The 25,289-nt window shown below is 42.5% G+C and overlaps 3 protein-coding genes and 1 pseudogene across 3 annotated transcripts; all 4 read right to left on the bottom strand.

The window, feature by feature from the left end:
- Nucleotides 1–7,442: 7,442 nt before the first annotated feature.
- On the bottom strand, nt 7,443–8,254 carry LOC139824336 (uncharacterized; annotated as a pseudogene).
- A 1,624-nt stretch (nt 8,255–9,878) lies between these two features.
- Nucleotides 9,879–10,733, bottom strand: LOC139824335 (uncharacterized). The gene is made up of 2 exons (XM_071796866.1): nt 10,242–10,733; nt 9,879–10,154 (listed from the first exon to the last, which is right to left on the bottom strand). The coding sequence occupies exons 1-2, from the start codon at nt 10,731–10,733 to the stop codon at nt 9,879–9,881; spliced, it is 768 nt and encodes a 255-aa protein (XP_071652967.1).
- Nucleotides 10,734–11,599: 866 nt separating this feature from the next.
- On the bottom strand, nt 11,600–13,672 carry LOC139824334 (uncharacterized). Its single transcript, XM_071796865.1, has one exon. It carries the CDS (start codon nt 13,670–13,672, stop codon nt 11,600–11,602), a length of 2,073 nt encoding a protein of 690 aa, XP_071652966.1.
- Nucleotides 13,673–18,516: 4,844 nt separating this feature from the next.
- On the bottom strand, nt 18,517–19,581 carry LOC139824333 (uncharacterized). Its single transcript, XM_071796862.1, has one exon. It carries the CDS (start codon nt 19,579–19,581, stop codon nt 18,517–18,519), a length of 1,065 nt encoding a protein of 354 aa, XP_071652963.1.
- Nucleotides 19,582–25,289: the final 5,708 nt, after the last annotated feature.

The following is a 25,289-nucleotide window of genomic DNA, read 5'->3' as shown; positions in this document are numbered from 1 at the left end:
CCGAGTATCCGGGCCTTACCACGGGTCGCGTCCGTTACACCGCTGGTATGCGGGAGCTTCTAGTTGAACCCGGTGGACGTGCACCGGATAATATGATGCTGTTCCTGTTGCTCGCCGAGCTGCGTTTTCGTCTCATAGGCTTGGGGCCTGGTGCTCCTCGGCGTGGTTAACGTAAGTTTTGCTGACGTCTATCCGCTTCGGGTTGCTCCTTTTATTTCTCTGCGTGATTTCGCGTCAGTTGGCTTCTACTTTCGAGCAGAGTTACGTGCTTTCTGTTTGCGTTCAACTTTTCCTTTTTATTATTATGCGGTGCTTTCGGTGCTCGCAACATTTTGCACCCTTCACGTGTGATTCTTGCCAGCGGGTGTATTGGCTAAGATTTTCGCGGGCTGCTGTGCATCGCGAGACACCCCAATCGCCCCCTCCTTCTTATGAAGAGGTGGTGCGTCCTGGCACTGTGGTGCCCATCTTCCTGTTGCGGGTGACGCTGCACACCACAACAAGACAAAGGGACGTGGTCCTCGTTCGTCCTCGTCGGGAGTAATGTTTTTGGTAAGTCTTACTACTGTATATATAATATATATTTTTTTTCTTGTTTATTTCTACTGCTTATTTCTGGTGTTCTGTTACGCGTGCGTCCTATTCTTCTATAAATGCTTTTAGCCGGTTTGCATGCACGCGTATCGTCTTGCGCTTTATTTTGATTGTGTAGTTTACGTCATTGTGTTTTTCCACAATCACGTATGGCCCTATCCATTGTGATTCGAGCTTTTTTGATCATCCGCGTCGTACTGCTTCGTCGTATAGCAGTACTTTGTCACCTACTTTGAATGTTTCCTTATTACATTTTTTATCGAATTGCAATTTCGCTTTTTTTTCATCTTTAATGTGTTCTTTCGCGACTTGGCTCGTTGCGCGGATTCGTTCTCGCAACTCTTTCGCGTAATCTTCGTATGAATATGTCAATTTTGGAGGCTTAAATAGTGCTGTCGGTAGGTTTGCTTGATGTCCGTAGACAAGTTCAAATGGTGTAAACCCTGTCGTAGTATGAGGTGTTGTGTTGTAGGTGAACATCGCGTATGGTATCCATTCATCGGTTTGATCTTCATTTATGTAGTGCCTCAAGTATTCTGCTAGAGTTCGATGTGACCTTTCCAACGCTCCGTTACTCTCAGGGTGGTATGCCGTCGTTTGAATTTTTTCAATCTTTAATAGCTTGCACATATTCTTTAATATCTTACTCATGAAGTTTGTTCCTTGGTCCGTGAGAATTTTCTCCGGTATCCCGTGTTTTAAGAGTACTTTCGTGACGAAAGCTTTTGCGACTGTGTTTGCTTCCTGATTTTCTACAGGTATTGCTTTGCTGAACTTTGTTAAATTATCCTGAAATGTGAGGAGATATTTGTTTCCGTTGTTCGTAACCGTTAACGGTCCTACTATATCGATCAATGACATTTTCGTTTTCCGGCTTAATTTATTTTTCTGGCAGTACTCGCACTTGCTTATATAATCTTCTACGTACGTCGTTATTCCGCGCCAATTGTGTTGTAATCGGATGCGGTTTAGTGTTCGCGTAACTCCCTGGTGCCCTTTTGTAGGCGAGTCATGATATTCGTATAGTATCTGCCGCTTTTCTTTTTCGGTATACTCCTTTGGAGTGTTCTCGTCTTGCTGTGTCATATGTACGGCCGATGCCTCCGTTATCGGGTTTCGGCTCAACGCGTTGGCGTTCAGATTACTTTTTCCCGCTTTATGTACGATCTCGTAGTCGAACTCTTCTAATTTGAGCCTCCATCTGATTAGTCTCGAGCCGGGGTCAGTAACATTGAACAGCCATATCATCGGCTTGTGATCTGTTATTATTTTAAACCTGACACCATATAAATAGGAGCGGAAATGTTTAACCGCCCACACAATGGCTAATAGCTCTTTCTCTGTCGTATTGTGGTTCTGTTCCGCCTTGCATAGTACTCGGCTGGCGTACGCGATCGGTCGGTCTTGGCCTACCGTCCCCTGTGAGAGCACGGCTCCGATGGCGTAATCGGTAATTATTTAGTTTAAGGGCTTCACCTCAAATCTCGATGTAAATATGCTCAATCGACGCGTTTTTGTACGAAACAAAAGAATCTGGCAGAAAAAAGTGTCGCTCTGCCCCGCGACGCGAGATATTAAACGTTAAAGTTGACAGGAATCAGATTATGATTCCTGTCATACCGACGACATGTAGCAACACTGAACGTGCCCTGCGGCCACATGCGCATGCTCAGTGGTCGCACGCGCATGTAAAACTGCGCCAATTTTAAATGAATCAATCGTGCAGAATAACCAAGCATCTCGATTCAAGCAGTTAGGTCTCACGCTGGGAGTTTCATTAGTTTAATTATGCGTGGGAAGCACACACACACACACACAACGGGGGGGTGCGAGGGGGGGCCTTTTGGCCCCCCCTCCCCCGCACCTACCCCGCCGGTAGGCTGCGTGGACCTCGCTTTACATCCCGGCCATAATACGAGGATTTGGTAAAACTGGCTCGCAAGCCCTTTAGTCTATTTACAGCATCGCCGGGAGTGACAGTTTTTATTGCAAAAAAATTAACCAAATGCGCATCGATTATGCTTCGCTTGTTTTCGTAATGATTTTGGAGGATATTCCAAGCGACTACAAAATTATCGTCAAATAGAGAAATATGTGAAATCAATTTGGCAGCGTCGCCAGTGACAACAAACAAGAGATAATGTAATTTTTGAACATTGGATAAGCCAGTCCGAAAAGTAATTAGAGAAGTAAATAAATCGCGAAAAGCAATCCAATCGGTTAGAATACCTGAGAATTGAGGCACACTGATCGTCGGAAGTTTGAATGCAGAAGGTTCGTGGAAGGCAGCAGCGCCGGGTTGAACGGCGGAAGTCCCTGGTGTTTTTCCGCCCGCGTTGACCGATGTGTAGGAAGCTAGTCTCTCTTGGAAGAAGTCGTATGCTGTCAGGTAACTTTCCTCTAGTTTTGTTAACTGCGACTCGGTAAAGTATTGTAGCGTTGTACGATCCCCAGTCGTAGCGTAGAGTTTGATCTGCGTTGAAACTTGCTGTGATTCGTCCCAGTACTTCTCGAGAAGCTTGGCCCGACCTTCTGTAATAGCTCTGGTCGGGTTGCCTCTACCTAATTTATTGTAGTTAACGATAGAGTTTATAATGCGCCGGGCATTATCCTCAAATCGTTCCAATGCACCTCTTAGTTGCCCAGTAGTTTCGTCAGCGTTGTGAGTCATGATGGCTACGGAATTCACAATAGAATGACCGTAGAAGGAGACGTTAGCGTAGCTGTTTACTCTCGTTTATATCGCTTTTCTTTCTTCAGCAGCCGCCACATGAGACGAACACGTGATACTCTGCATGAGGTAAGCACGTGATAAACAGCCGTCTTTACTTGTAGGGAGGCCAACTTGCACGTGCCTTTCTAGAAGCCATTACAGGTTCAACTTCTCTCCTTGAACGTTTCCTCACACAAATCTGCACCCAAATCCGGCTCAAAGGACCAGATGTTTAATGCTGTTCGGACACAGGATAGCTTGCACGCGGGTAGGCTCTTGTGGCAAGAATAGTGTGATAGTTAAACTCAGAGGGTACTGTCCATTTATAATACACCTTTATTATTAGCACCAATAACGGTAACAGTGTAATCTCTTAATGAGAGAAGTCGCGTTCAGCTTAAGGGGGGAATCTACTTTGATGGGTAAAAAAAATCGATATTTTTTTTTTGCATAAATATCTAGTATAAGGTTTCAATAATATATTCCCAAAGTATTATCGTCAAACTCGTAAAATTGACGAAATTACAGCTCTTTTTAGTGAGGCGCGCGGAGGATCGATACAGCAGACGTACGCTAATACTGGCTTCGCAGCGTTCTCGGTTCTATTATTGCGGAAACGAAAGAATCCTATATACTTGCTAGACCTACAACTATTTTATTTGACCCTATAGTGTTTATATTTATGTGTTAGAGTGTTTTTGTGTGTGTGTGTTTGTGTGTGTACCTTGGAAAGCACTAAAGAAGCTCGAACAGCCAAGAAAATGACGAAAACTGCCGAACAGGAGTTTTACGAGGAAGAGGAAGGCATTTTAGATGGACCCGGAATAGCGGATTGAGCGTTATTTAACTGTAAGTATCATGAAAACATCCAAAACTTCATTTCTTTATTCAACTGAGACTCTTTTGATCCGCCATATTAAATCCGCCATTTTGAATTTTAAAAATCTGATATCAGATTCGGATTCAGCGACCTCAAAAACCTTTATACTGAAATTTGCATGCATTTATACGTGCTTTTTTGGCTGAGAGCAAAAAAATAAACTTTAAACGCGTTTTTCTCAAAACCACTTTTTCCAACTTTGCGTACAAGATAACTCAAAAAGTAATCACTCAAATAACTTTCGCCAAGCATGATTCGATTCCTTACAATTTTCTCCAGGGATTGAACCTACGTTTACATTTTATTATTTATTTATAACATTTCTATCAACAACAGAAGATCGATTTTTTGATAAAAAAAAATGTCATTTTTCTTACGATTGCTGTAACTTCTTCAATTTTTCACATTTTTATTTGCAAATAGGTTCAATCCCTGCGTAATTGATTAAGCTTTAAAGAAAATTTTTATTTTTTGCTTTCAGATTACTCAGCTCGTTGCTACACTGTACGCAGCTAACCGTTGCGCTACCAACATTGCGCTACAAAATTGTCCGTCAATATAATAAAAATTAACGTAACTGAAAAAAAAAATATTTTTTTTCTTCTTTAAGAATGCCTTTCCATATTACAAAAAAAATTAATCCAATATCACTTATAGTTTCCTTGAAAAAAATTCCCAAAAAATCATCATTTTTCACCCGGCTAAAGTAGATTCCCCCCTTAAGGAGCCAAGGCTACCTTAAATAATTTAGCCGTTACAATCACGAGCTACGTGACGAACTCTTGACTTACGACTGACTGCCGACACGTCACACTCTTTCGCTCCAAACTAAACGTCGAGAGGGCAGTAGCCGACACACACACATTCCACAATTGCACAGTATGTTCGCTCGAAATCGCGCAATACGAAACAAAAAGCAAAAGGGTAAATGTTTAGTATAACGCTCTCCCCTCCGATTTTCTTAAAACTTTGTAAAATTGTTTATTTCTATGTGTAAAAAACATTCTGAGAAGGAAAATCGTCGCTCAGGTCTCGTTTTTTAAATATTTAATTTTAAAGTTTTGATGTCGGTAAGGTAGGAAACTTTATTTCGTCATGGGACTAGCGACTGTTGCGCATCCCTAGCGGCCCCGAACAGAACTCTTCAAGTCGTGTATAAACACAGTCGCTACCTATGACAATTTGTTACTATTACTCATTAACGGTGCCATTTAGGTTAAGATTGTGAAATACTGTACGTGGCCAAAATTGATAAATTGTGATTTCTGTTAAAGCAGGGCACACGCACACGCACGCACGCGCACACACCACACACACACACACACACACACGTGTGTATGCCCTGCTTTATAGAAGTTGTGATTTTCGTTAAAGCAGGGCACACACACAGACGTGTGTATGTCCTTGCTTGGGATTGTCCCGATTGCGCACATTACAAATCGGACACGACAATATTTCCCGATCGGACACGGTGTCGATTGCACACGGTGCCGATCGGACACGGTGTCGATTGCACACGGTGCCGATCGGACACGGTGTCGATTGCACACGGTGCCGATCGGACACGGTGTCGATTGCACACGGTGTCGATCGGACACGGTGTCGATTGCACACGGTGCCGATTGCACACGGTGCCGATTGCACACGGTGCCGATTGCACACGGTGCCGATTGCACACGGTGCCGATTGCACACGGTGCCGATCGGACACGGTGCCGATTGCACACCGTGCCGATTGCACACAATGTCGATTGCACACAGGGTTTACTTACACAATGGGGGGGGTGCAGGGGGGGGCAAAGCCCCCCCGCCCACGCATGTACTTAATACATTGCCTACCGGGCACGCCGAAGGCGTGTCCATGGGGGGTGCGGGGGGGGGGCGAAGCCCCCCCCGCTCCACGCATCAACCCAACCCACACCACCAGGTGCACAGGGGGGGTGCAGGGTGGGGCGGAGCCCCCCCCGCCTACACCCCTAGGGCACCGTGTCCGATCGGCACCGTGTGCAATCGACACCGTGTCCGATCGGCACCGTGTGCAATCGGCACCGTGTGCAATCGACACCGTGTCCGATCGACACCGTGTGCAATCGACACCGTGTCCGATCGGCACCGTGTGCAATCGACACCGTGTCCGATCGGCACCGTGTGCAATCGACACCGTGTCCGATCGGCACCGTGTGCAATCGACACCGTGTCCGATCGGCACCGTGTGCAATCGACACCGTGTCCGATCGGGAAATATTGCTGTGTCCGATTTGTAATGTGCGCAATCGGGACTCACTCGTCCTGCTTTATAGAAGTTGTGATTTTCGTTAAAGCAGGGCACACACACACGTGTGTATGCTGTGCTTTATAGAAGTTGTGATTTTTGTTAAAGCAGGGCACACACACAGACGTGTGTAGGTCCTGCTTTATAGAAGTTGTGATTTTCGTTAAAACGGGGCACACACACACGTGTGTATGCTCTGCTTTATAGAAGTTGTGATTTTTGTTAAAGCAGGGCACACACACACGTGTGTATACTCTGCTTTATAGAAGTTGCAATTTTTGTTAAAGCAGATATTTTGCATTTAATTAGCAGGCAGTTGTTACGTGACCTTCTTCACTTCTATTTTGCTGCACCGTTAATGATGTTCAATTATTCAATTGAGCAAATTAATAAAAATCCCTGGCTTGGTATTCAAGACGTAGTTGGTGATGCTAATTTGTGGCAAAATTTATACGCAAAATGTTTTGGGAGAAACGATTGACAGATCATAATCGTATGATTATAGTTAATTTTGCATATTTAAATGCTATTTCGGAAGACTTTTTACACGAAATATTATCTTTCACTTTAAAAGAAGCCTAAAAAATCGAAAACGTAGATAAAAGATAGATTTTCGTATTTAAATCATGAGGTAATTTTATTAATCTTAATTAACAAATTAATTAAATTATATTTATTAAATATTTTTCAAAATTTTTAGGAATTTGGCCATGAACGACGTAGCCGTGTTTACAGCTATAATGTATATTTTAAGGAAATGTTGGATTTAAACTTTAATCCATATAAAAAGAATTAAAAAGGTACAAATTTTAAATCACAAATTATTTTCTGCTTTAAATATATAAATTATTTTATTGTGTTTTTAACTATAGCAGAGAACATTTTTTTATTTTTAGGAATTTATTTCGGTTGGAGATTATAATTTGTTAATAACACAGAAGAAAATAATATATGCGTTTATAAGTAAAGAAAATAATTGTATTGTTACAATGTTATTGAAGTTGAAGGATATAACTCGCCAATTATTTTAAAAAATTGTACAATACGTTCATTAAAATTAAATTTTCTTTTAAAAATAAATTCTGCTAAATATCCAATTAAATGTATTTCTCTCGTACCATATCTTGGGATATTTGATCGTACCTCACGCCAAAGTCGCTCAATATTTTGCGTATGTGCACCTAAGTTTAAAAATATTTTTTAATTTAACATTACTATCTATTAATATTACTATTATTTTATATTTAAAATTTTGTACCGGTATCTGGATCGACAAAATGTAATGAATGGTTCACGGTATAATGTTTGAAATCTTTTTTTTCCAAACATTTGTACGCTTTCCAGCAATCCGACATTATAACTGTTCCCGGTAATATCCATTCTTTAATAACACTTATTAGTGTTTCTGTGGTTCTGTCAACAACAGGTACTATAAACATTTTTCCGCTATTTCTTTCATATCCCCCAAAAATCCATTTTCCATCGATAAGTCGTCCTCTGTTATATTTTCTTCTTCCGATCTTTGCTTCGTCAATTTCTACAATTACTCCTTCACCTCCAATTTTTTCAGAATGGGACTCAACCCAATAAATGCATACCTAATAATAATTAGTATTTAAAATAATTATAAGTGGTTACAAATATTATTGATTTTATGATAGGAATAATAAAAATTATTATATTACTTCGCGACAAAAACTTTGTCGCGAAGTAATATAATAATTTCAATCAACTACTGTCCGACTAGACAGATCTAATTCATTTTTTTTTAAATCCTGTCGTGGCGGTTTTAACATTATAAAATATGCCACAAATATACAAATGTTTTCAATGGACATTTTACTTTTAGAAAACCAAGTATTTTTTCGGACACTTTGTCGAAATTGACATTTCACTTTTCTCTTTTTCTTATGAGAGTCAGTTACACAATATGATTTTGTGCATTTAAACTCTAAATTATCAATATCTAAGTTAATAATGTTTCCACAAATTTCACATTTTAAATTTTCGTTTATAACATTAACTTGTATTAAAAAATTAATTAAATTTTGTTTTTTACTTGTTAACGTTAAAAATTCGTGTAACTTCATTTATTTTAACCTAAATAGCACCGTTAACGAGTATGCGGACAACTTAATTTGTGAATATAGTAACAAATGAAGTTGCGCAGTATTTGAAAATTATCATTTCCTACCTTACCGACATCAAAACTTTGAAATTAAATATTTAAAAAACGAGACCTGAGCGACGATTTTCCTTCTCAGAATGTTCTTTACACATAGAAATAAACAATTTCACAAAGTTTTAAGAAAATCGGAGGGGAGAGCGTTATACTAAACATTTACCAGCAAAAGATTTAAGGACAATATTTATTTATTTTCATCTGTTACAAAAGTGTTGTGGGAATATAATGCAATAGACAAATTAATTTTATTATTAAAATTAACTTCTATTCTATTATTAAAATAAAAACAAAAACATTAATATGAATATTAATTGTTACATAAGCTTTCAAAGCATTTCAAAATTATTATTTACTTGAGATAAACTAATAAGAGTATCTTCCAATAACAAATAATAGGAAAAATTAAAAAAAAAGTACTTATTCAAAAATGTAACTAAATAAATTGTATTGTATAATAAGATTATTAAAGGAAGGAAAGGTACCTATATCATACATTTTAATCTATGTTGCACACACACAAGTGATCCCTTCTATATATAATATTAAAATTATTCATGAATATAATCATTATAAAATATGATCTACGGCGTTGTCTCGCGATCGGGCGGGTCGAGAAATTAATTACACTGTTTCTCTAAATTGTCTGTTTTAATATAGCAGTACACACACACACACACACGAAATCGAGTCCCGAACAGAACCAAATACAATGCAAATATCTTAGAATAATAGCAGCCAGTCCGAACACGTGCGAACCGGTGCGGTTGCGAGACGAATCTGCCTGCAGCGAGCCGGGCCCGGCGGGATAGCGAACCTACCCGAGGCGCGCCAGACGGAGCCGAACGGCCAGCTCGACGCGAAGCTCGCGCCAACGAACGCGGTCGTCGGCAAAGAGAATCGGTCAGAGTGAATTTCGCTGGATCGATTATACCGATAATAAATTTAAAGAATGAGTTTATCGAACATAATGCCGCCCGCCTTGAAAGGATCGGCTTTCAAAATTAACGAGTATTATCATTATTATTTTTTTGAATTTAACGAAGACTGAACTTAGAACAAAAGGGACAAAAAATATGATAATTGTTACAGCTCAAATAAGCGATGACGCTTGACTAGTACAGTCTCTTTGGTTAGTAACGCAAATAAATCTAGGTATGACCTATAATCGAGAAAGGTAAACGCAATATTGACATATATTGATCGACGCGACATAACTAGCGAGCTTAGAATTAAACTTAAGTATCTATCGGCAATATTGCCAACTTCGATAAGGGTCGCAAGAACGAGCCCTTTGACGTCTTGACGGTGGCTGCTCGTGTCACACCGTCGGAACCGGGATGCACTTCCTGGACTCTGGCCAACGTCCATTGCAAGGGAGCAAGACCCTGTTGTTTGATTATAACCAACTGCCCCGGTTTTAGTTGCGTTCTCTTGTCCGTTTTCCACTTGGAACGCTCCTGCAAGGAATGCAGGTACTCGATGCTCCATCTCTGCCAGAAGTGCTGTCTAATCTACTCGATTCGTTGCCAACGCGTTAAACTGTTTTCATTAATGTCATGCAAATCCTGTGAAGGGATACTGTTTAGTGCCGTGCCGACCAGAAAGTGACCCGGAGTGAGACATGTCAAATCATTCGGGTCGCTACTAAGCGGAGTGAGGGGCCGCGAGTTTAAAATCGCCTCTATCTCGTAGAGAACCGTTGACATCTCTTCGAATGTCAAATGAGCTTGTCCAACAACACGCGACATATGATATTTGGCAGACTTGACTGCTCCTTCCCACAATCCCCCGAAGTGGGGAGCGTTGGGAGGTATAAAGGACCATGAGGTTCCTTGCTCACGAAGGAAATGCTTAACATTCGCTTGTGCTTGTTCGCTGTTAACGAAGTCATGTAACTCTTTTAATTGCTTATGCGCTCCAACGAAGGTGGTTCCGTTATCGGAGTACATGCAGATGGGTCTTCCCCTTCGCGATATGAAGCGCCAAAACGCGGAAAGGAAAGCCTCCGAGGTGAGATCGCTCTTCTTCTTCTTCTTCTCTAGCCTGTTTTCATCCACTCCTGGACATAGGCCTCTTCCATTTCCTTCCATGTCTTTCTCTCCTGTGCTGTCAGCATCCACCTCTTTCCTGCGTGGCGTTGGATGTCATCTTGCCATCTCGTTTGTAGTCGGCCAATGCTTCTTTTGGACTCTCTTGGTCTCCATTGCATCAGGACCTTGGTCCATTTAGTGTTGCTTCTCGCAACATGTCCCGCCCATTGCCACTTTTGTCTACTTGCTCGTTCAACCACGTCGGCAACTCCTGTTCTTTTCCTTATCTCTTCGTTTCGGATTTTATCCCTCAGGCTGATTTTCAGCATTGCTCGCTCCATTGTCCTCTGACAGATTCTTAGTCGGTTTGCGCTGTTCGCTGTGAGAGTGATTGTTTCGAGTCCATATGTCGCAACTGGTAATATGCACGTATCATACACTTTCCGTTTGAGGTTGATTGGGATTTTTGGTTCTCGGAGGATGTAGCTTAGTCTGTCGAACGCTGTTCACGCCAAGCCGATTCTTCTAGTGATCTCAGCTGTCTGGTTATTTTTTCCTAGCTTGATCTTGTGCCCTAGATACACGTATTCTTTTACCATCTCGAGAGTGTGGTTATCGATGCTAACTAATATATTGGTGGGGCTCATGATTTTCGTCTTCTGGAGGTTCATTCTCAGGCCAACTGCTTGGGAAGCTTCCCTGAGTTCTTGTATTATTGTTGCGAGCTTGTTTGCATCGCTGCTGAATATGATAATGTCATCCGCGAAACGGAGATGGCTTAAACGTTTCCCATCAATATTGATCCCTTTTTGATCCCATGTTAGCCTCCCAAATACATCTTCCAGCGCCAAGGTGAAAAGTTTTGGTGAAATCGTATCGCCCTGTCTCACACCCCTCTTGATAGGGATTCTACCTGTAGTCCAATCCTATTCCATTTTAACGTGCAGGGTGGCATGCTCGTATATAAATTTGATCAAGTTAGAATATCTAGAGTCAACTCGTGCTTTATCCAATGCTTCGAGCACTGCCCATGTCTCAACTGAGTCGAAGGCCTTATGGTAGTCGATGAAGGCCATATGCAGTGGGATATTGTACTCGGTGCATTTTTCTATAAATGTGCGTACTGTTTGTATATAGTCATTCGTGCTGTACCCCCTTCTGAATCCTGCCTGTTCTATAGGTTGGTAAAAATCGAGCTTCTGGCTTAAACGATTCGTTATTATTTTGGATAACAGCTTATAAAGGATTGAGAGTAGACTAATGGGTCTGTAATTTTCCATATTCGTGCAGTCGCCCTTCTTAAATAGCAGGATGACCTCTGCGTTCTGCCACGAGTCAGGGATCCTGTCTTCTTCCAGACATTTGTTCAGTAGTACCAGGAGTGCTTTTTCTAATTCTTCTCCTCCAACCTTGAGCATCTCGACTGTTATCCGGTTTTCCCCTGGTGCTCTGTTGTTTTTTAGTTGTTTCAATGCTGCTTCCAGTTCTGACTTGTTAATGTCTGGTAAATCTTTGGATCCTACGTTCAGAATTGTCTGTCTCGATCGTCCTTGCTGGTTCGGATTTGGAGCTGATTGGCTGTAAAGTTTTCGGTAGAAGTCTTCAATGATCGCTGCGATTCCGTCCCTCTCTGTTACTACCTCTCCTAGATTGTTCTTCATCTTATGGATTACTACCTTCCCTTTTGACATTTTGGAGCGCAGAACTCTCATGTTCATGTTGTTTTTAATGGCTTCTTTGATTGCCCGCGTGTTGTACGCTCTTTTGTCTTTTCTAATCGCTTTTTTTACGGCCTTGTTTAGGTTTTTATATCCCGGTGAATCCCTGCTCGTTTTTCTTCTTTCTCTGATTTGCCTTTCAGTGTCTGGACTAAGTTTTGAGTTCCCACGCTTTTGAAGTGAGCACACTTTTCTCACGGCACTTCGGATGCTGTTTGTGATTTGTGTTGACAGCGCATTTAGTTCTGGTTCTTGTAGTTTTTCGGTTGGTTTTAGTTTCTGTTCGAGCGTAGTCTTATATTCTTCTTCCTTTCCTCTCAGCTCTGCTAATGTTGGCCTGACCTTTTTATTCATGAGACGTTTCCTCTCGAGCCGAGTATCCACTAGGACTTTTGCTCTCACCAACCTGTGGTCGCTGCCCGTGTCGAAACGATTTAGGGTTGACACATCTGCACAAATGCGCTTGTCAGTGGCTAGCACATAGTCTATTTCGTTTTTGATAGTGCTGTCCGGACTTTTCCATGTCCACTTCCTTCTGGGATGCTTTTTAAAGAAGGTGTTTAAGCAGTATATTTTTTCTTTGCTCAGGAAATCCATCATCACTTGTCCCCTTGAGTTTCTCATGCCCAGATCAAAGGCACCGATGTACGGTGGGTCCGCCTGTGTCATCGCTCCAATTTTAGCATTAAAGTCACCAGTTATAATGGTAAACTTGGTTTTTTCCGCACTTTTTGCTGCTGTCAGGTCTTCATAGAACTGCTCAATGTCTTCCTCTGTCGAAGCTGAAGTTGGTGCGTAGGCCTGTATTATTTGTATGCTGCACTTGTTGTTAAGTCTTAGCACTACATAAATTACCCTGTCCGATATAGCTTTGGTTTTGGTTACAAGGTGTTTCAATTTTTTATGAATTAGCAGGGCCACATCTCCGATGTGTGAATCTATGTCAGAGTTCTTTTGAAGAAGCATATGTCCAGATTTCATGATTGTGACCGCTTCCCCACTCAGCCTGGTCTCGCTTATTCCAAGGACGTCCCACTTGATGTTTTCTAATTCATTTTCGAGGTTGATCAGATGTTCTTCGAGTCTCATTGTGCGAATGTTATGCGACGCAATGTAGAGGGTCTTCTTGGTACGCTTGTGTTCCGTATTCCGTTTTCGTTTCCTTCCATTTATCAAATTTGTGCCTCCCTCAGAATCCATGAGGCAGACTGACGTGTTAGTGCGAGATTCCGAGCGTCCCGCTCTACTCGTCTGGGGTAATTTTGTTTTCGAGTTCGACATTTCATGGTGAAGGTTTTTTGGCATTTAAAACGCCACGCTTGCCAGACGTGTTGGCGAGTACCTGTTTTGGTCCGCGGGAGCTATTTTATTTCACTCCTACTCTTCAAGCGAACCTGACGAGCGTTCCCCCATCGCCATCCGGGGGACGCGTCTTTAGGGGGTTACAGGCTCCCCTAGGTAGCGCCAAGATCTTCTCTTTTCCCCACCTATCCCATCCTGGGAAGGCGGAGAGCGAGTCTCCCATTAGGAGGAAGATTTGACTTGGTGGCGTCCCCCGAAAGTTTCGAGGAGGCGCGCACCCTGGTAGCCACCGTCGCCTCTCACCAGAGCCCCACCCGGATCACCGAGAAAAAACCCCCGCAGGATTTGTGATACCTGCCTGGGGTTGAACCCGGATCTCCGGAACGTGAATCCGGCGACTAGCATTAGTGACTACCGACTCGCTCACCAACTCAATATAAACCGCCTTTGTGGCAAAGAATACAAAAATTGAAATATACGCTTTGTGGTTACGAGCATTGCGACGTTTCCCCTCCCTCAGAATTACCGGATCGGCGTAATCGACGCCACAATAAGCAAAGGGTTTGGAAACCGTAACGCGCTCGCTGGGCAACGCACCCATGACCGCCTCCGATTGAATTGGCTTGACCTTGAAGCATGTTATACAGTTTCTTACGATCTTACGCGTGGCAGATCGCAATGAGAGAGGCCAAAATTGCTGCCTCACGAAGGACATAGTGGCTTGCGTGCATATTGCGCACGTGCTCGCGGAATATTATACGTTAATTTGTGTTGACTCGGGAGAAGTATAGGATGGCGCACGTCTGCAGGTAGCCCGGAATTTTTTAATCTGCCGCCCACCCGCAATAATTCATTCTCATCGATAAAGGGAGCTAAAGAAAGCAATCTGCTTGAGGAGCTAATGGTAACGCCCTTACCCAAAGCCCTATATTCCTCGGGAAATGCGTTCCTTTGAACTGCCCTGCACACGAAGTTTAACGCAGTACCGATCTCTCCGGGCGAGACAAAGACTGTCGGTCCAGGCGGCTGATGCCTTCTACAGAACCTGAAGACGTAGGATAGAATGCGACACACTTTGTCCAGGTAGAATGTCTAGCTAATAAGTCACTGACGATGGATCCCTCAGACGTAGTAACGGTCACTAGAACCGCCCGCCTTTCAGGGGTATCGTCTCCTAATATTTGAAAATCAAATCTCCCCAACTCTATTGGAAACGAAGACGGACCACCTCCAAGAGGGTGACGCTATCCAATTTAGAGTAATCGTAGAGTCGGACCATAGGAATATTGGAATTTCTGGCGATTTGAAGGCATCAATGACCTTTTTTAATGTTAATTGAGCTAGCAAAACCGCTGCACACAATTCTAACCTGGGCAAGGTTATTGCCTTGAGAGGAGCGATACGGGATTTTGAACATAATAGCTCGATACGAAATTCATCTTCCTTTATTTCAGTACGGACGTAAACGCACGCGCCATACGCGTGTTGGCTTGCATCGCAAAATCCATGAATTTGCACAGATTGTGGTTCCGTAGCAAACTTAACCCTGCGAGGGATTCGCAACTGATTTAAACCAGCTAACTCTGATCTGAAACTTGACCAACGCGTATGAATATGCTGCGGAACGGATTCGTCCCATTGACAACCTGTTTCGAAATCATCGTCAGCGACGATTTGAAATGGGCGCCGTGGCGCCGGCTCGGACGTCGCGAGCGCGATCGAGGAAAGCGCGACGGTCAGCGAGCGCGGCAACGGTCAAGCACCGGCCCTAGCAACCGTTGTTATTCGTCATTTTCTTCTTGAGTTGTCTGATCAACTTCGTTCTCGCGAGTTTCTTTGGAATCGACATCGAAAAAAGAGTGAGGTAATACTAATTGAGTGCGCGTGACGTTAATTGTGCTGTTCGCATCCCAGAGTGAGGAGACGCTTTTGGAATCATCGAGCGGAGGACGGAGTTTCGACGGAGCCGTGGCGGGGATCGACGAAGCCGGACGGGACGCTATGATGCCCCGACTTTTCCATTCTGCCTAATCACTCCCAACTGATGTGACATCGAGACGCCCGAGAGTTCTAGCGTCGTTGCTTCCGACCTCGAGAGGAGCCTCAGGTTTGATTTGCTCGAACCGATTGCTGCGGAGATTCGAGTGACGCTTATGCGGCGGTCCCGCAATTACTTATCGCGCGGCTACGTGGTCGACGTGGTGCTAAATATCCGCGCGTACCATCTCAGTTTCTTCTCATTGCGCGTATCCGTAGCCGGTTGTGTCTTTGTTCATTTTTCGAATTATTATTCGCGGTATTACGAGCAGTGCCTGTGCGGTTTATTTCGATATTTCTTTGTTTACGCGTCTGGGTGATATGTTCGACATTATTTTATCTCTCGTTACGATATCCGCGTTGTAATGTTCAAATTCGTGTACGAGTGACCCGGTATGTTCCCTTTGCGTACGTGCGTTGTTTCTTTTCGACATTGTTTTCTATGCGGGCGACTTCGGTATTTTCCATTGCGTGAAGTTCACCAAAATACTATGCGAATGAACGTGAGTTTATTATCTCTTGCGAATGTTACATGGTAATTCGAGCGTTGTTCGCGATTGTTGAATCTGTTTTACTGCATTATCATTTGATCACTTCTAACGATAATTCTATTCCTTCTACTCTCGCACCGAGATTCCTTGCGTATGCTGACGAGAAGGTTGTGAGAAGATCGGAGATTCGCTACGAACGAGATATCCGCAGATTCACACGTTTGACGGATCAACACGAAGTTGATGCGATGCGTTGTTGCGAGATTACGAAGGAGCTTTGCGATGATGCGATGACAGGCAACACGATGTTGCGAGATTACCGCGAGAGCTTTGCGATCAACACAAAGTTGATGCAATGCGTGGCAACACGATGTTGCGAGATTACCGCGTGGCTTTGTGATCAACACGATGTTGATGCAATGCGTGGCAACACGATGTTGCGAGATTACCGTTAATTCCTTGAGATACACCGCTTCTGAGATTACCGCTATTTTCTTGATAACCGCTTAGCTCAACGAGATCAACTGCGCGCTAGACATCCTTGATCTGCGCGCCATTCATCCTTGCGTTCTATGTTCCTGTGTTCTGCGCGCTAGACATCCCTGATCTGCGCGCCATTCATCCTTGCGTTCTACGTTCCTGTGTTCTGCGCGCTAGACATCCCTGATCTGCGCGCCATGCATCCTTGCGTTCTACGTTCCTGTGTTCTGCGCGCTAGACATCCCTGATCTGCGCGCCATTCATCCTTGCGTTCTACGTTCCTGTGTTCTGCGTGCTAGACATCCTTGATCTGCGCGCCATTCATCCTTGCGTTCTACGTTCCTGTGTTCTGCGCGCTAGACATCCCTGATCTGCGCGCCATTCATCCTTGCGTTCTACGTTCTTGTGTTCTGCGCGCTAGACATCCCTGATTGAGTTCTACGTTCCTATCATCCTTGCGATCTACGCACTTGTCATCCTTGTCAACTGTTGCCATTACTAATTTCTAATCTAACTCGGTGCAACACAATCAGACTATTATCACACAACACAACCCGACTGCCACAGCTCCTGAAGTACGAGCTTCGCGGTGACTATTACGGGACCGAGAAGGCCAAGTGGGTCGAATAATCTAGCCACTTCGGATAGTATTGCCCGCTTGGACACGCTATTCGAATTTTCCTGAGCTTGATACGAATAACAAAATACATCGCGCGCCTGATTCCATTAGATTCCTAGAATACGCGGACTTTTGTTATCGTTTATGTCGATTGGTCCTCCGCATTGATCGTCTATTTCCTCCAGCAAAGCGGGGAGGTGAGAAGCCCACTTGCTTAATTTGAAAGATCCTAAACGCAAGAGTTGTACTACTTCGTCGCGAGCCAGTCTGACGTCCTCGATTTTGTCCGCTCCCGTTAGAAGGTCGTCCATGTAAAAATCACGCTGAACGTGCTTCGACCCACCGGAAAGCGCGCCGCACGCCCAAACGTTTAATGCACCGCGTGGCCAGATAAGAGGCAGGAGCCGTTCCGTACGTTACCGTATTCAGTTCGTATGTGTCCACGTTTGATTTGGTGTCTGTTCTCCACAAAATTCGTTGGAATTTTGTCTGCGCGGGGTCAACGAGAATCTGACAATACATCTTGATTATGTCCGCCACGAAAACGTACGCGAATGCGCGGAATCGCATCAAAATAGAGGTTAAGTCCTGCTGGACCACGGGCCCTATCATAAGCGCGTCGTTGAGGGACAGTCCTGAGTTACTTTTACACGACGCATCGAAGACAACGCGGATTTTCGAAGCTTGATCGGAGTTTTTGTAAACACAGTGATGGGGAAGGTAGAAGGAGGGTGATTCCTCATCTGGTGGAACGTCCACCTTTCGCATGTGCCCTAGCGATTGGTATTCACTCATGAATCGCGAATATTGATCCTTTAGGACGGGATCCCGTTTGAAACACCTTTCAAGATTTAGGAATCGCTTTAATGCAATTTCTCTGGAGTCACCGAGTTTATTGATAACATGCTCCTTGAAGGGCAGCCCTACCACGAATCTACCTTGAGGCGTTCGCGAAACGTTGTCGAGAAAGAACTGCTCGCAACGAGCTTCGTCAAACGTGTGATTATTTGATTCGTTTAGGACATTTTCTTGTTTTTAAAAAAGTGCTAATTGTTTGTGCAACTCACGTTGGATACATTCGCGTGCAAGGCTTGAACGCGTTGAACCGAACTGGACGAGCTACCCAAGCGACCCGCTAGAATCCATCCTAGACGAGTTTTTTGCAGGATAGGATGCTTGGCTGAAGCCTTGATTTGTTACACACATAAAATGTCCCAGAATATATCCGCACCTATTAGAGAATCGACTTCTAAAGATTTGTGGAATTGAGGATCCGCTAAGTTTAAGTTACGTGGAAGGTCGAATGTCTCACGCTTGAGACTAAACGCCGGCAATTTATTTGTTACTTGATCTGCGACAATACAAATAATATTAGCAAAGTATGAATTGAATCTAGAATGTAATTTTAAATGAGCAACTTGCGAGGACTGAGTGACTGTTCTATTTATTCCCGAAATGGATATGTCTAATGACCGCGGCTTTATCGCGAGAAGATTTAAGAACTTCCTTGAGATGAAGTTCGCCTGCGATCCGCAATCTAGTAAAACGCGGCATTTCCTGGGCGAGCCCTCGTGATCGTCTACGTACACGACTGCTGTGGAGAGCATGACCTGTTTATCACCCGAGGAGCTTGAGTGCGTAACCACCGCGGAAGAGGAAGTTGTCGCGCCTGTCGCTTTATTTTCCTCGACATTATTGGTATCGCGTGAGTCGGCTTCGGTTTTCGCGTGAAGCAACATATTGTGCTTGGCCTTGCATGTCTTACAGAAACCCGAAGTGCACTTGTTAGCTACGTGCGTGGTGGAGCGTAAACAATTAGCACAAAGTTTTCGAGTGCGAATTTCCGAAATTCTACGAGCGATGGGAAGCGCCAAAAAATCCTTGCATTGATATATGGAATGATCACCGATGCAGTAACTACATTTGTATTTTAGAACCGCGTGACAGGCGGCCTGATGCTTCGCGTTTGACTTAGAACGCGTGTTGATATTCGATTTGCCTGTGGCTTCTAACACTTGGCATCTATGAGCGATAAAGTCTAAAAGTTGCTTCAAGGTCGGAAGCTCGGAGCCGGTCAAGGAAATCTGCCACTCTCGCGCTGTAAGTGAATCGAGTTTGGAAACCAAAACGTATATTAACAGATCGTCCCAATAAGCGGTCGGGCGTCGCAATGCTTGAAGCGCGTGAATATGTTTCGTTGCGCCATCCGCAATTTGACGCAATTCCACAGCATTTTCTTTCGTCATAGAGGGAAGCTCCATGATAGATTTGACGTAAGTATGCACAATGACTTGCTTATTATCATAGCGTTCCTTTAAGAGGCGCCACGCCACATCGTAATTTAAATCTGAAATCTCGAGAGAATTAATGACTCGCTTGACTCGCTTGCCTCGCCCGAGAGGCATCCGCGCAAATACTGTAGTTTCTGAACGTTTGGGAGAGAGTCGTTTGAATGAATTATTGAGTTGAAGACGTCGAAAAAGGGAAACCATTCGTCGTACTGGCCGGAAAACTTCGGCAGATCTAGTTTCGGTAACCGCAGGTTTAACCTAGAACCAGACTCCAACCCGTTAGAGACGCCGGAGCCTGTCGATGACGGTGTCACGGCGTTCCGCGATAGGGAATCATGGCGAGTAAGCATTTCTGTAATTATGGCGGCTAATACATAATACGAATCCTCGAACGCGGACCGATCTGCGGTTTCACTTTCATCGACGATTTCGATTTGACTCTGCACTGCGTTATATTCTGACCAATATTGGTCTAGCTTGATTTTGCGCTCCTTAAGCTGAGCGCTTACGGATGGCGTAACGGCCGCAATTGATCCGACATACGTACCGGTACGCGTGCACGAAGACTTTATAGTCGCGCGCTGCCTCTTTAACGCAGCTAGATTTTGTTCGTTAGTCATGGCGAAAGGAATACGCAAGTAACAAAACGGATACACTGACTGACGTCACGAATACGCAAGTGACGAAACAAATACGCTGACTGACGGATGAAATACGTAACGGATACACTGACTGACGGACGATCACGCAAGTGACGAAACGCAAGTGACGAAGCGAATACGCGCGAACGGACGGAGAAAATACGTAACGGATACGCCCACAAGCACAAGAAAGAATCTGGTCGGCAACAACACTGAAACACTTTCCCTTGCGCGGGACGGCGTGCTGTCTCTCTCTCTCTCTCTCTCTCGTGACGTTTCAATATGGCGACTGGGGGTGACGGTGGCGCTCGGTTGCCTCTGGAAATTTCTCGCCAAATCTCGATGTTTCCCGCCGAATCTCGTCGTTTCCGCCGCCGTCTCTGGAAGTTTCCTTCGTCGTTTCTCGATGATTTCGCCGTATCTCTCGATGATTTCTGCCCTCGTGTGAAAGCGAATGGCTTCTTTCTTGAGCCTCGTCGCTCGCTATGCTCTTGACTGCGGCAGAAAAGACCAGACGACAATGTTCGTCCGTCTCTGGAGATTTCCAGATGTCGTACGTTTTTACGAGAAGGCAAATAGTACCCCTTCCGAAACGGCGCTCGGTCGAGCTTGACCTTGTGCCTGATGGTGCCGGTGTACGCGCACGTGATTGCCACGTCCGAAGATCCCCTTGTCTAGGATTTCGGCTGGCATCCGCAGCTTCACTGGTTCACTTTCTGGATGCTCGGAGACTTGCTCGACTGACTCGTGGGTGAGGTGGATAACCGGGTGTGTATCCGGTATCCGGCTCGAAGGACCAAAGATGTAAAATATGCAGCGCCTGGTTGCGCTCCCGCGATTGATCTACGGCGTTATCTCGCGATCGGGCGGGTCGAGAAATTAATTACACTGTTTCTCTAAATTGTCTGTTTTAGTATAGCAGTATACACACACGAGATCAAGTCCCGAACAGAACCAAATACAATGCGAATAACTTAGAATAATAGCAGCCGGTCCGAACACGTGCGAACCGGTGCGGTTGCGAGACGAATCTGCCTGTAGCGAGCCGGGCCCGGCGGAATAGCAAACCTATCCGAGGCGCGCCGGACGGAGCCGAACGGCCAGCTCGACGCGAAGCTCGCGCCAACGAACGCGGTCGTCGCAAAGAGAATCGGTCAGAGTGAATTTTGCTGGACCGATTATACCGATAATAAATTTAAAGAATGAGTTTATCGAACAATCATATTATAGACAGCCAAGAAATTGTTAATATTTTGGGAGAGAAAGCATCATTGACCTGTATTTATTACATGTAAATGAAGTGGAAGAATATAACTCAATTCACTGATAGAATAAAACATAACATTCTCTTCCTTGTCATTAATTACTTTATAAGCATGAAAGTGTTCATTATAATTCAATGTAGTTAATCTCTCGCAATAAAGGTAACAACCATTATCTGATACTTTCTTCAGAACATATTTTATTCTACAGAATTGTGGTAAAATGTCATTACTTCTAATCACAGAAGATGGTTTATAGCAAATACCATTTTCTTCGTAATATGTAGTTGATAAAAAGTCTTTAAATGCCTCGGTGTTTCATTACTCAATTTTACTGAGTTTATATGACCTCATTGAATATATTTAGAAAGTCCTCTTTTATTCAAATATCGAGAAGTAGATCTCAGCTGGCTTCGATGAAGAAGTGTAAAGGGTAAGTTCACGCGACTCCTGCTATGCTGAGCATTCAGTTTTAAATCTTTATGCTTACCTTCGAATCTCATAGATGATAAGTAATGAAGAAGTCCAATTTTTTCAATAATGCGAGGATAATGTGTTAAAAAGTGATGTTTAGGTTTAAGATTGCCAAAGAGTGATATATATAATTTGTTATGTTCAGAAATATAAAGATTAAGTTTAGTGCTGTTTTTGGTATACATGGACTGGAAATAATTTCTGTTATTTTTAAAGATAACAAGTACAATTTCCAAACTTCATTACTTTGTGGAACTATATCACCGACTATTAAACGAAAATTATTTATTAATGCATTCATCTCAGAAGCTGAACAAATTATACTCCCATTTTTTAAATGACTTTCCTTGATGCCTGGAGGTATATTCTTTTTATGTGGATCATATAAATTGTACTTGATCTTGAAATTAAGAGTTTCTATTGTAAAATATTTTAAATGTATTAATTTTGATATTATATTTGCCATATTATATCTTAATACACCTTCATATAGATCATGCATAATGTCCGCACATTGATTTTCATAAATATGGTAATAATCCAAATCATTAAAAATGCATCTCTCTTATATTCCAAAATGTTGGTTTTGCAAATGATGTAAATAATCATTTTTTGATCTTAGCAGATTTGATTGTTCTGTAATCAATTCTTTCGTTAAATTTTTATCTGTTAAGCAAAACCTACAATAATAATTAGAAAAGAAACTTTCAGTTAATCCAAGTATTGAATGCACTCCTAAATTATCACTCAATACAAAACACAATGCAAAAAATATTTATATTTTCTCTCCGGTTTTCTCATTTTCTATATATAAACCATTTTTCTTGAGAAGTTTCAATTCATTAATTACATGCTTTAAAATAGCAACATTTCCGTAATGATTTCTATCTGAACTATAAAATAATGTAGAGATAAATATATTTTCTAAGCGACTATTGTATTGTGGTGGAATGGTCGGGATACTATAATATAAACATCCAATTTTATAATAACCAGCATGACTCCCAAGTGGATTACCAACCTCAAAATCGTCAAAATATCCATTTAATGGTAAAATTAGGTGGGTCCAGGCTGGCCAGGCGGGCCACGCCAAAAGAAAATTATTAATTTATTATCAAACAGTTGACTACGTTTCCATGACTACTATTTATTGAAATTAATAATTTCGTGAATTTCGAGGACGTAATACGTGCATGTGCTCATTTAACAATTTAATAATTTGTATAATCTAAATTTTGATTATGCCCAGTAGAAAAAGTTGGGTGTGGAAGTACTGCACCAAATCAGATGACAGAAAATCTGTTATCTGTAACATTTGCGATGCAATCTTTGAATATTCCGGTTCAACAAGTTCATTGAACAAGCACTTGAAAGCTATACATCTCATGAGTAACGAGAACAGCACGGGAAATCATGATGAACAACGAGATCATAGCGAGAATAGGTAAAAGTGCTAATATATATATATATAATCAGTGTTTAATGATCGGCCTGACTGGCAATATATTGAAAATTATAACGACGTTTCGACCTCTATTTTGGGTCCTTATCAAGTTTATGCTGGAAAATATAAATTGCCGGTAATACATATAAAAAATAGAAAAAAGGGGGAGGGGGACAATGCAACGTATTCTACTTACATGGATCAATGTGCGTCAAACAATATAAAATTAATCATCGTTACGTTTTAACAAGGCGGGTGGAACAGATATAAGCTTTGTGCGGCATGACCGTCACGTATAGCGCCCGACGAACGACTGATATACATTGCGTCGTCAAGAACAATCACAAACACGCATAGCGCCCGACGAACGACTGACATACATCGTGTCGTCAAGAATAATCACAAATAAATAAAATAACATAGAGTGTAACGTTTAAAGAGTAGCGATTATACGATCGTAAACCAACGGTAAGTTTTCTGTGTCCTTCTGCAAATTTATAGCGTCAGTATGCTTTTTGATTAATATCATTTCAGCCGTTTCACGTTTTTTGACATACTGTTCCCTGTGCAAGATCGTGGCTTCTTGCCATTTAAAATTATGGTCAAAATCAATTCTGTGCTTGCTTACAACCGATTGCTGACTGAAGTGCTTGTTAATGTCTGCACGATGCTCTTTAACACGAGTTTCTAAGTGGCGCTTGGTTTGGCCAATGTAACAAGCATTGCAATCCGAGCAATCTAATTTGTAGACAACGCCCGTGTGTTTCATGATCTCTAATTTGTCCTTCCCTTTTTTAATTAGTGCGTCTAGTTTCTTAGGAACGGTATACAAGGTACTCAAACCGTAATTGTTGAAAATGCGTCGTAAACCCTCACTAAAAGTTTTAACATACGGGATAGGAATATAATTTTTGAGATCAGGGATATTAGCGCTATTTATACGGTTGTCAGATTCATCGTTATTTGACCGCTTATCAATTTCAGCAAGTCTTCTTCGAATATGTTTATCAACGAGAGGGGCCGGAAAGCAATTGTTCAGTAAAATAGTTTTTATCAAATTGATGTTATCGTTATGAAACTGTACGTCCGACAGCAGTATGGCGTGATCGACCAAGTTGATGATGGTATTAATCTTATATTTTAGAGGATGACTGGAGAAGTAATTGATATAACGGCCAGAAAACGTTGGTTTACGATACCAGTTGGTGGCTAAACAATTATCGTTTCTGAAGACCGACGTGTCCTATCGTTATGTTAACCAACATAACAAAAATGACCGCGCAAAAATCGTTTTAGATGTTATTAAAAATTTTGAACAAGCTAATTACATGTTGGAAAAAGAAAAAGTTAACGAGGTTCGCTGTTTAATTTCGAATTCACTACATGACTTCATAAAGACAAATAAGAAATTCAACACTATTGACCGTTACATTAATTCACAGTTTTCTATTTGCAATAAATTTCTTAGAGACAATGCTGATCTGTTGGTTACGAACGCGGACAAAGGTCAGACTACAGTTATCATGAACAGAAATGATTACAATCTGCAAATGAATTCGCTCCTTAATGACTCTTCCACATACAGAAAACTAAACAAAGATCCGATAAAGAAAATTACTTCAAAACTTAATTGTCTGGTGAAGTCATGGCTAAACAACGATATTATTGACAAAAGGGTTTACAACCTACTCAATTGTACAAATGGCAACCTTCCACGTTGCTATGGACTACCAAAAATCCATAAGGATGGCTATCCACTACGCATAATTGTATCGGCCATCGGCAGCCCACTATACAATATCGCTTCCTATATACACAACATTTTAGACAAAGCACTCATGAAGCCGAATTCGTATG

The sequence above is a fragment of the Temnothorax longispinosus genome, unplaced genomic scaffold, assembly GCF_030848805.1.
Source record: "Temnothorax longispinosus isolate EJ_2023e unplaced genomic scaffold, Tlon_JGU_v1 HiC_scaffold_33, whole genome shotgun sequence".
NCBI lineage: Eukaryota > Metazoa > Arthropoda > Insecta > Hymenoptera > Formicidae > Temnothorax > Temnothorax longispinosus.
The sequence above is the reverse complement of the archived record's forward strand: the minus strand, read 5'-3'. Positions and strand labels throughout refer to the sequence as shown.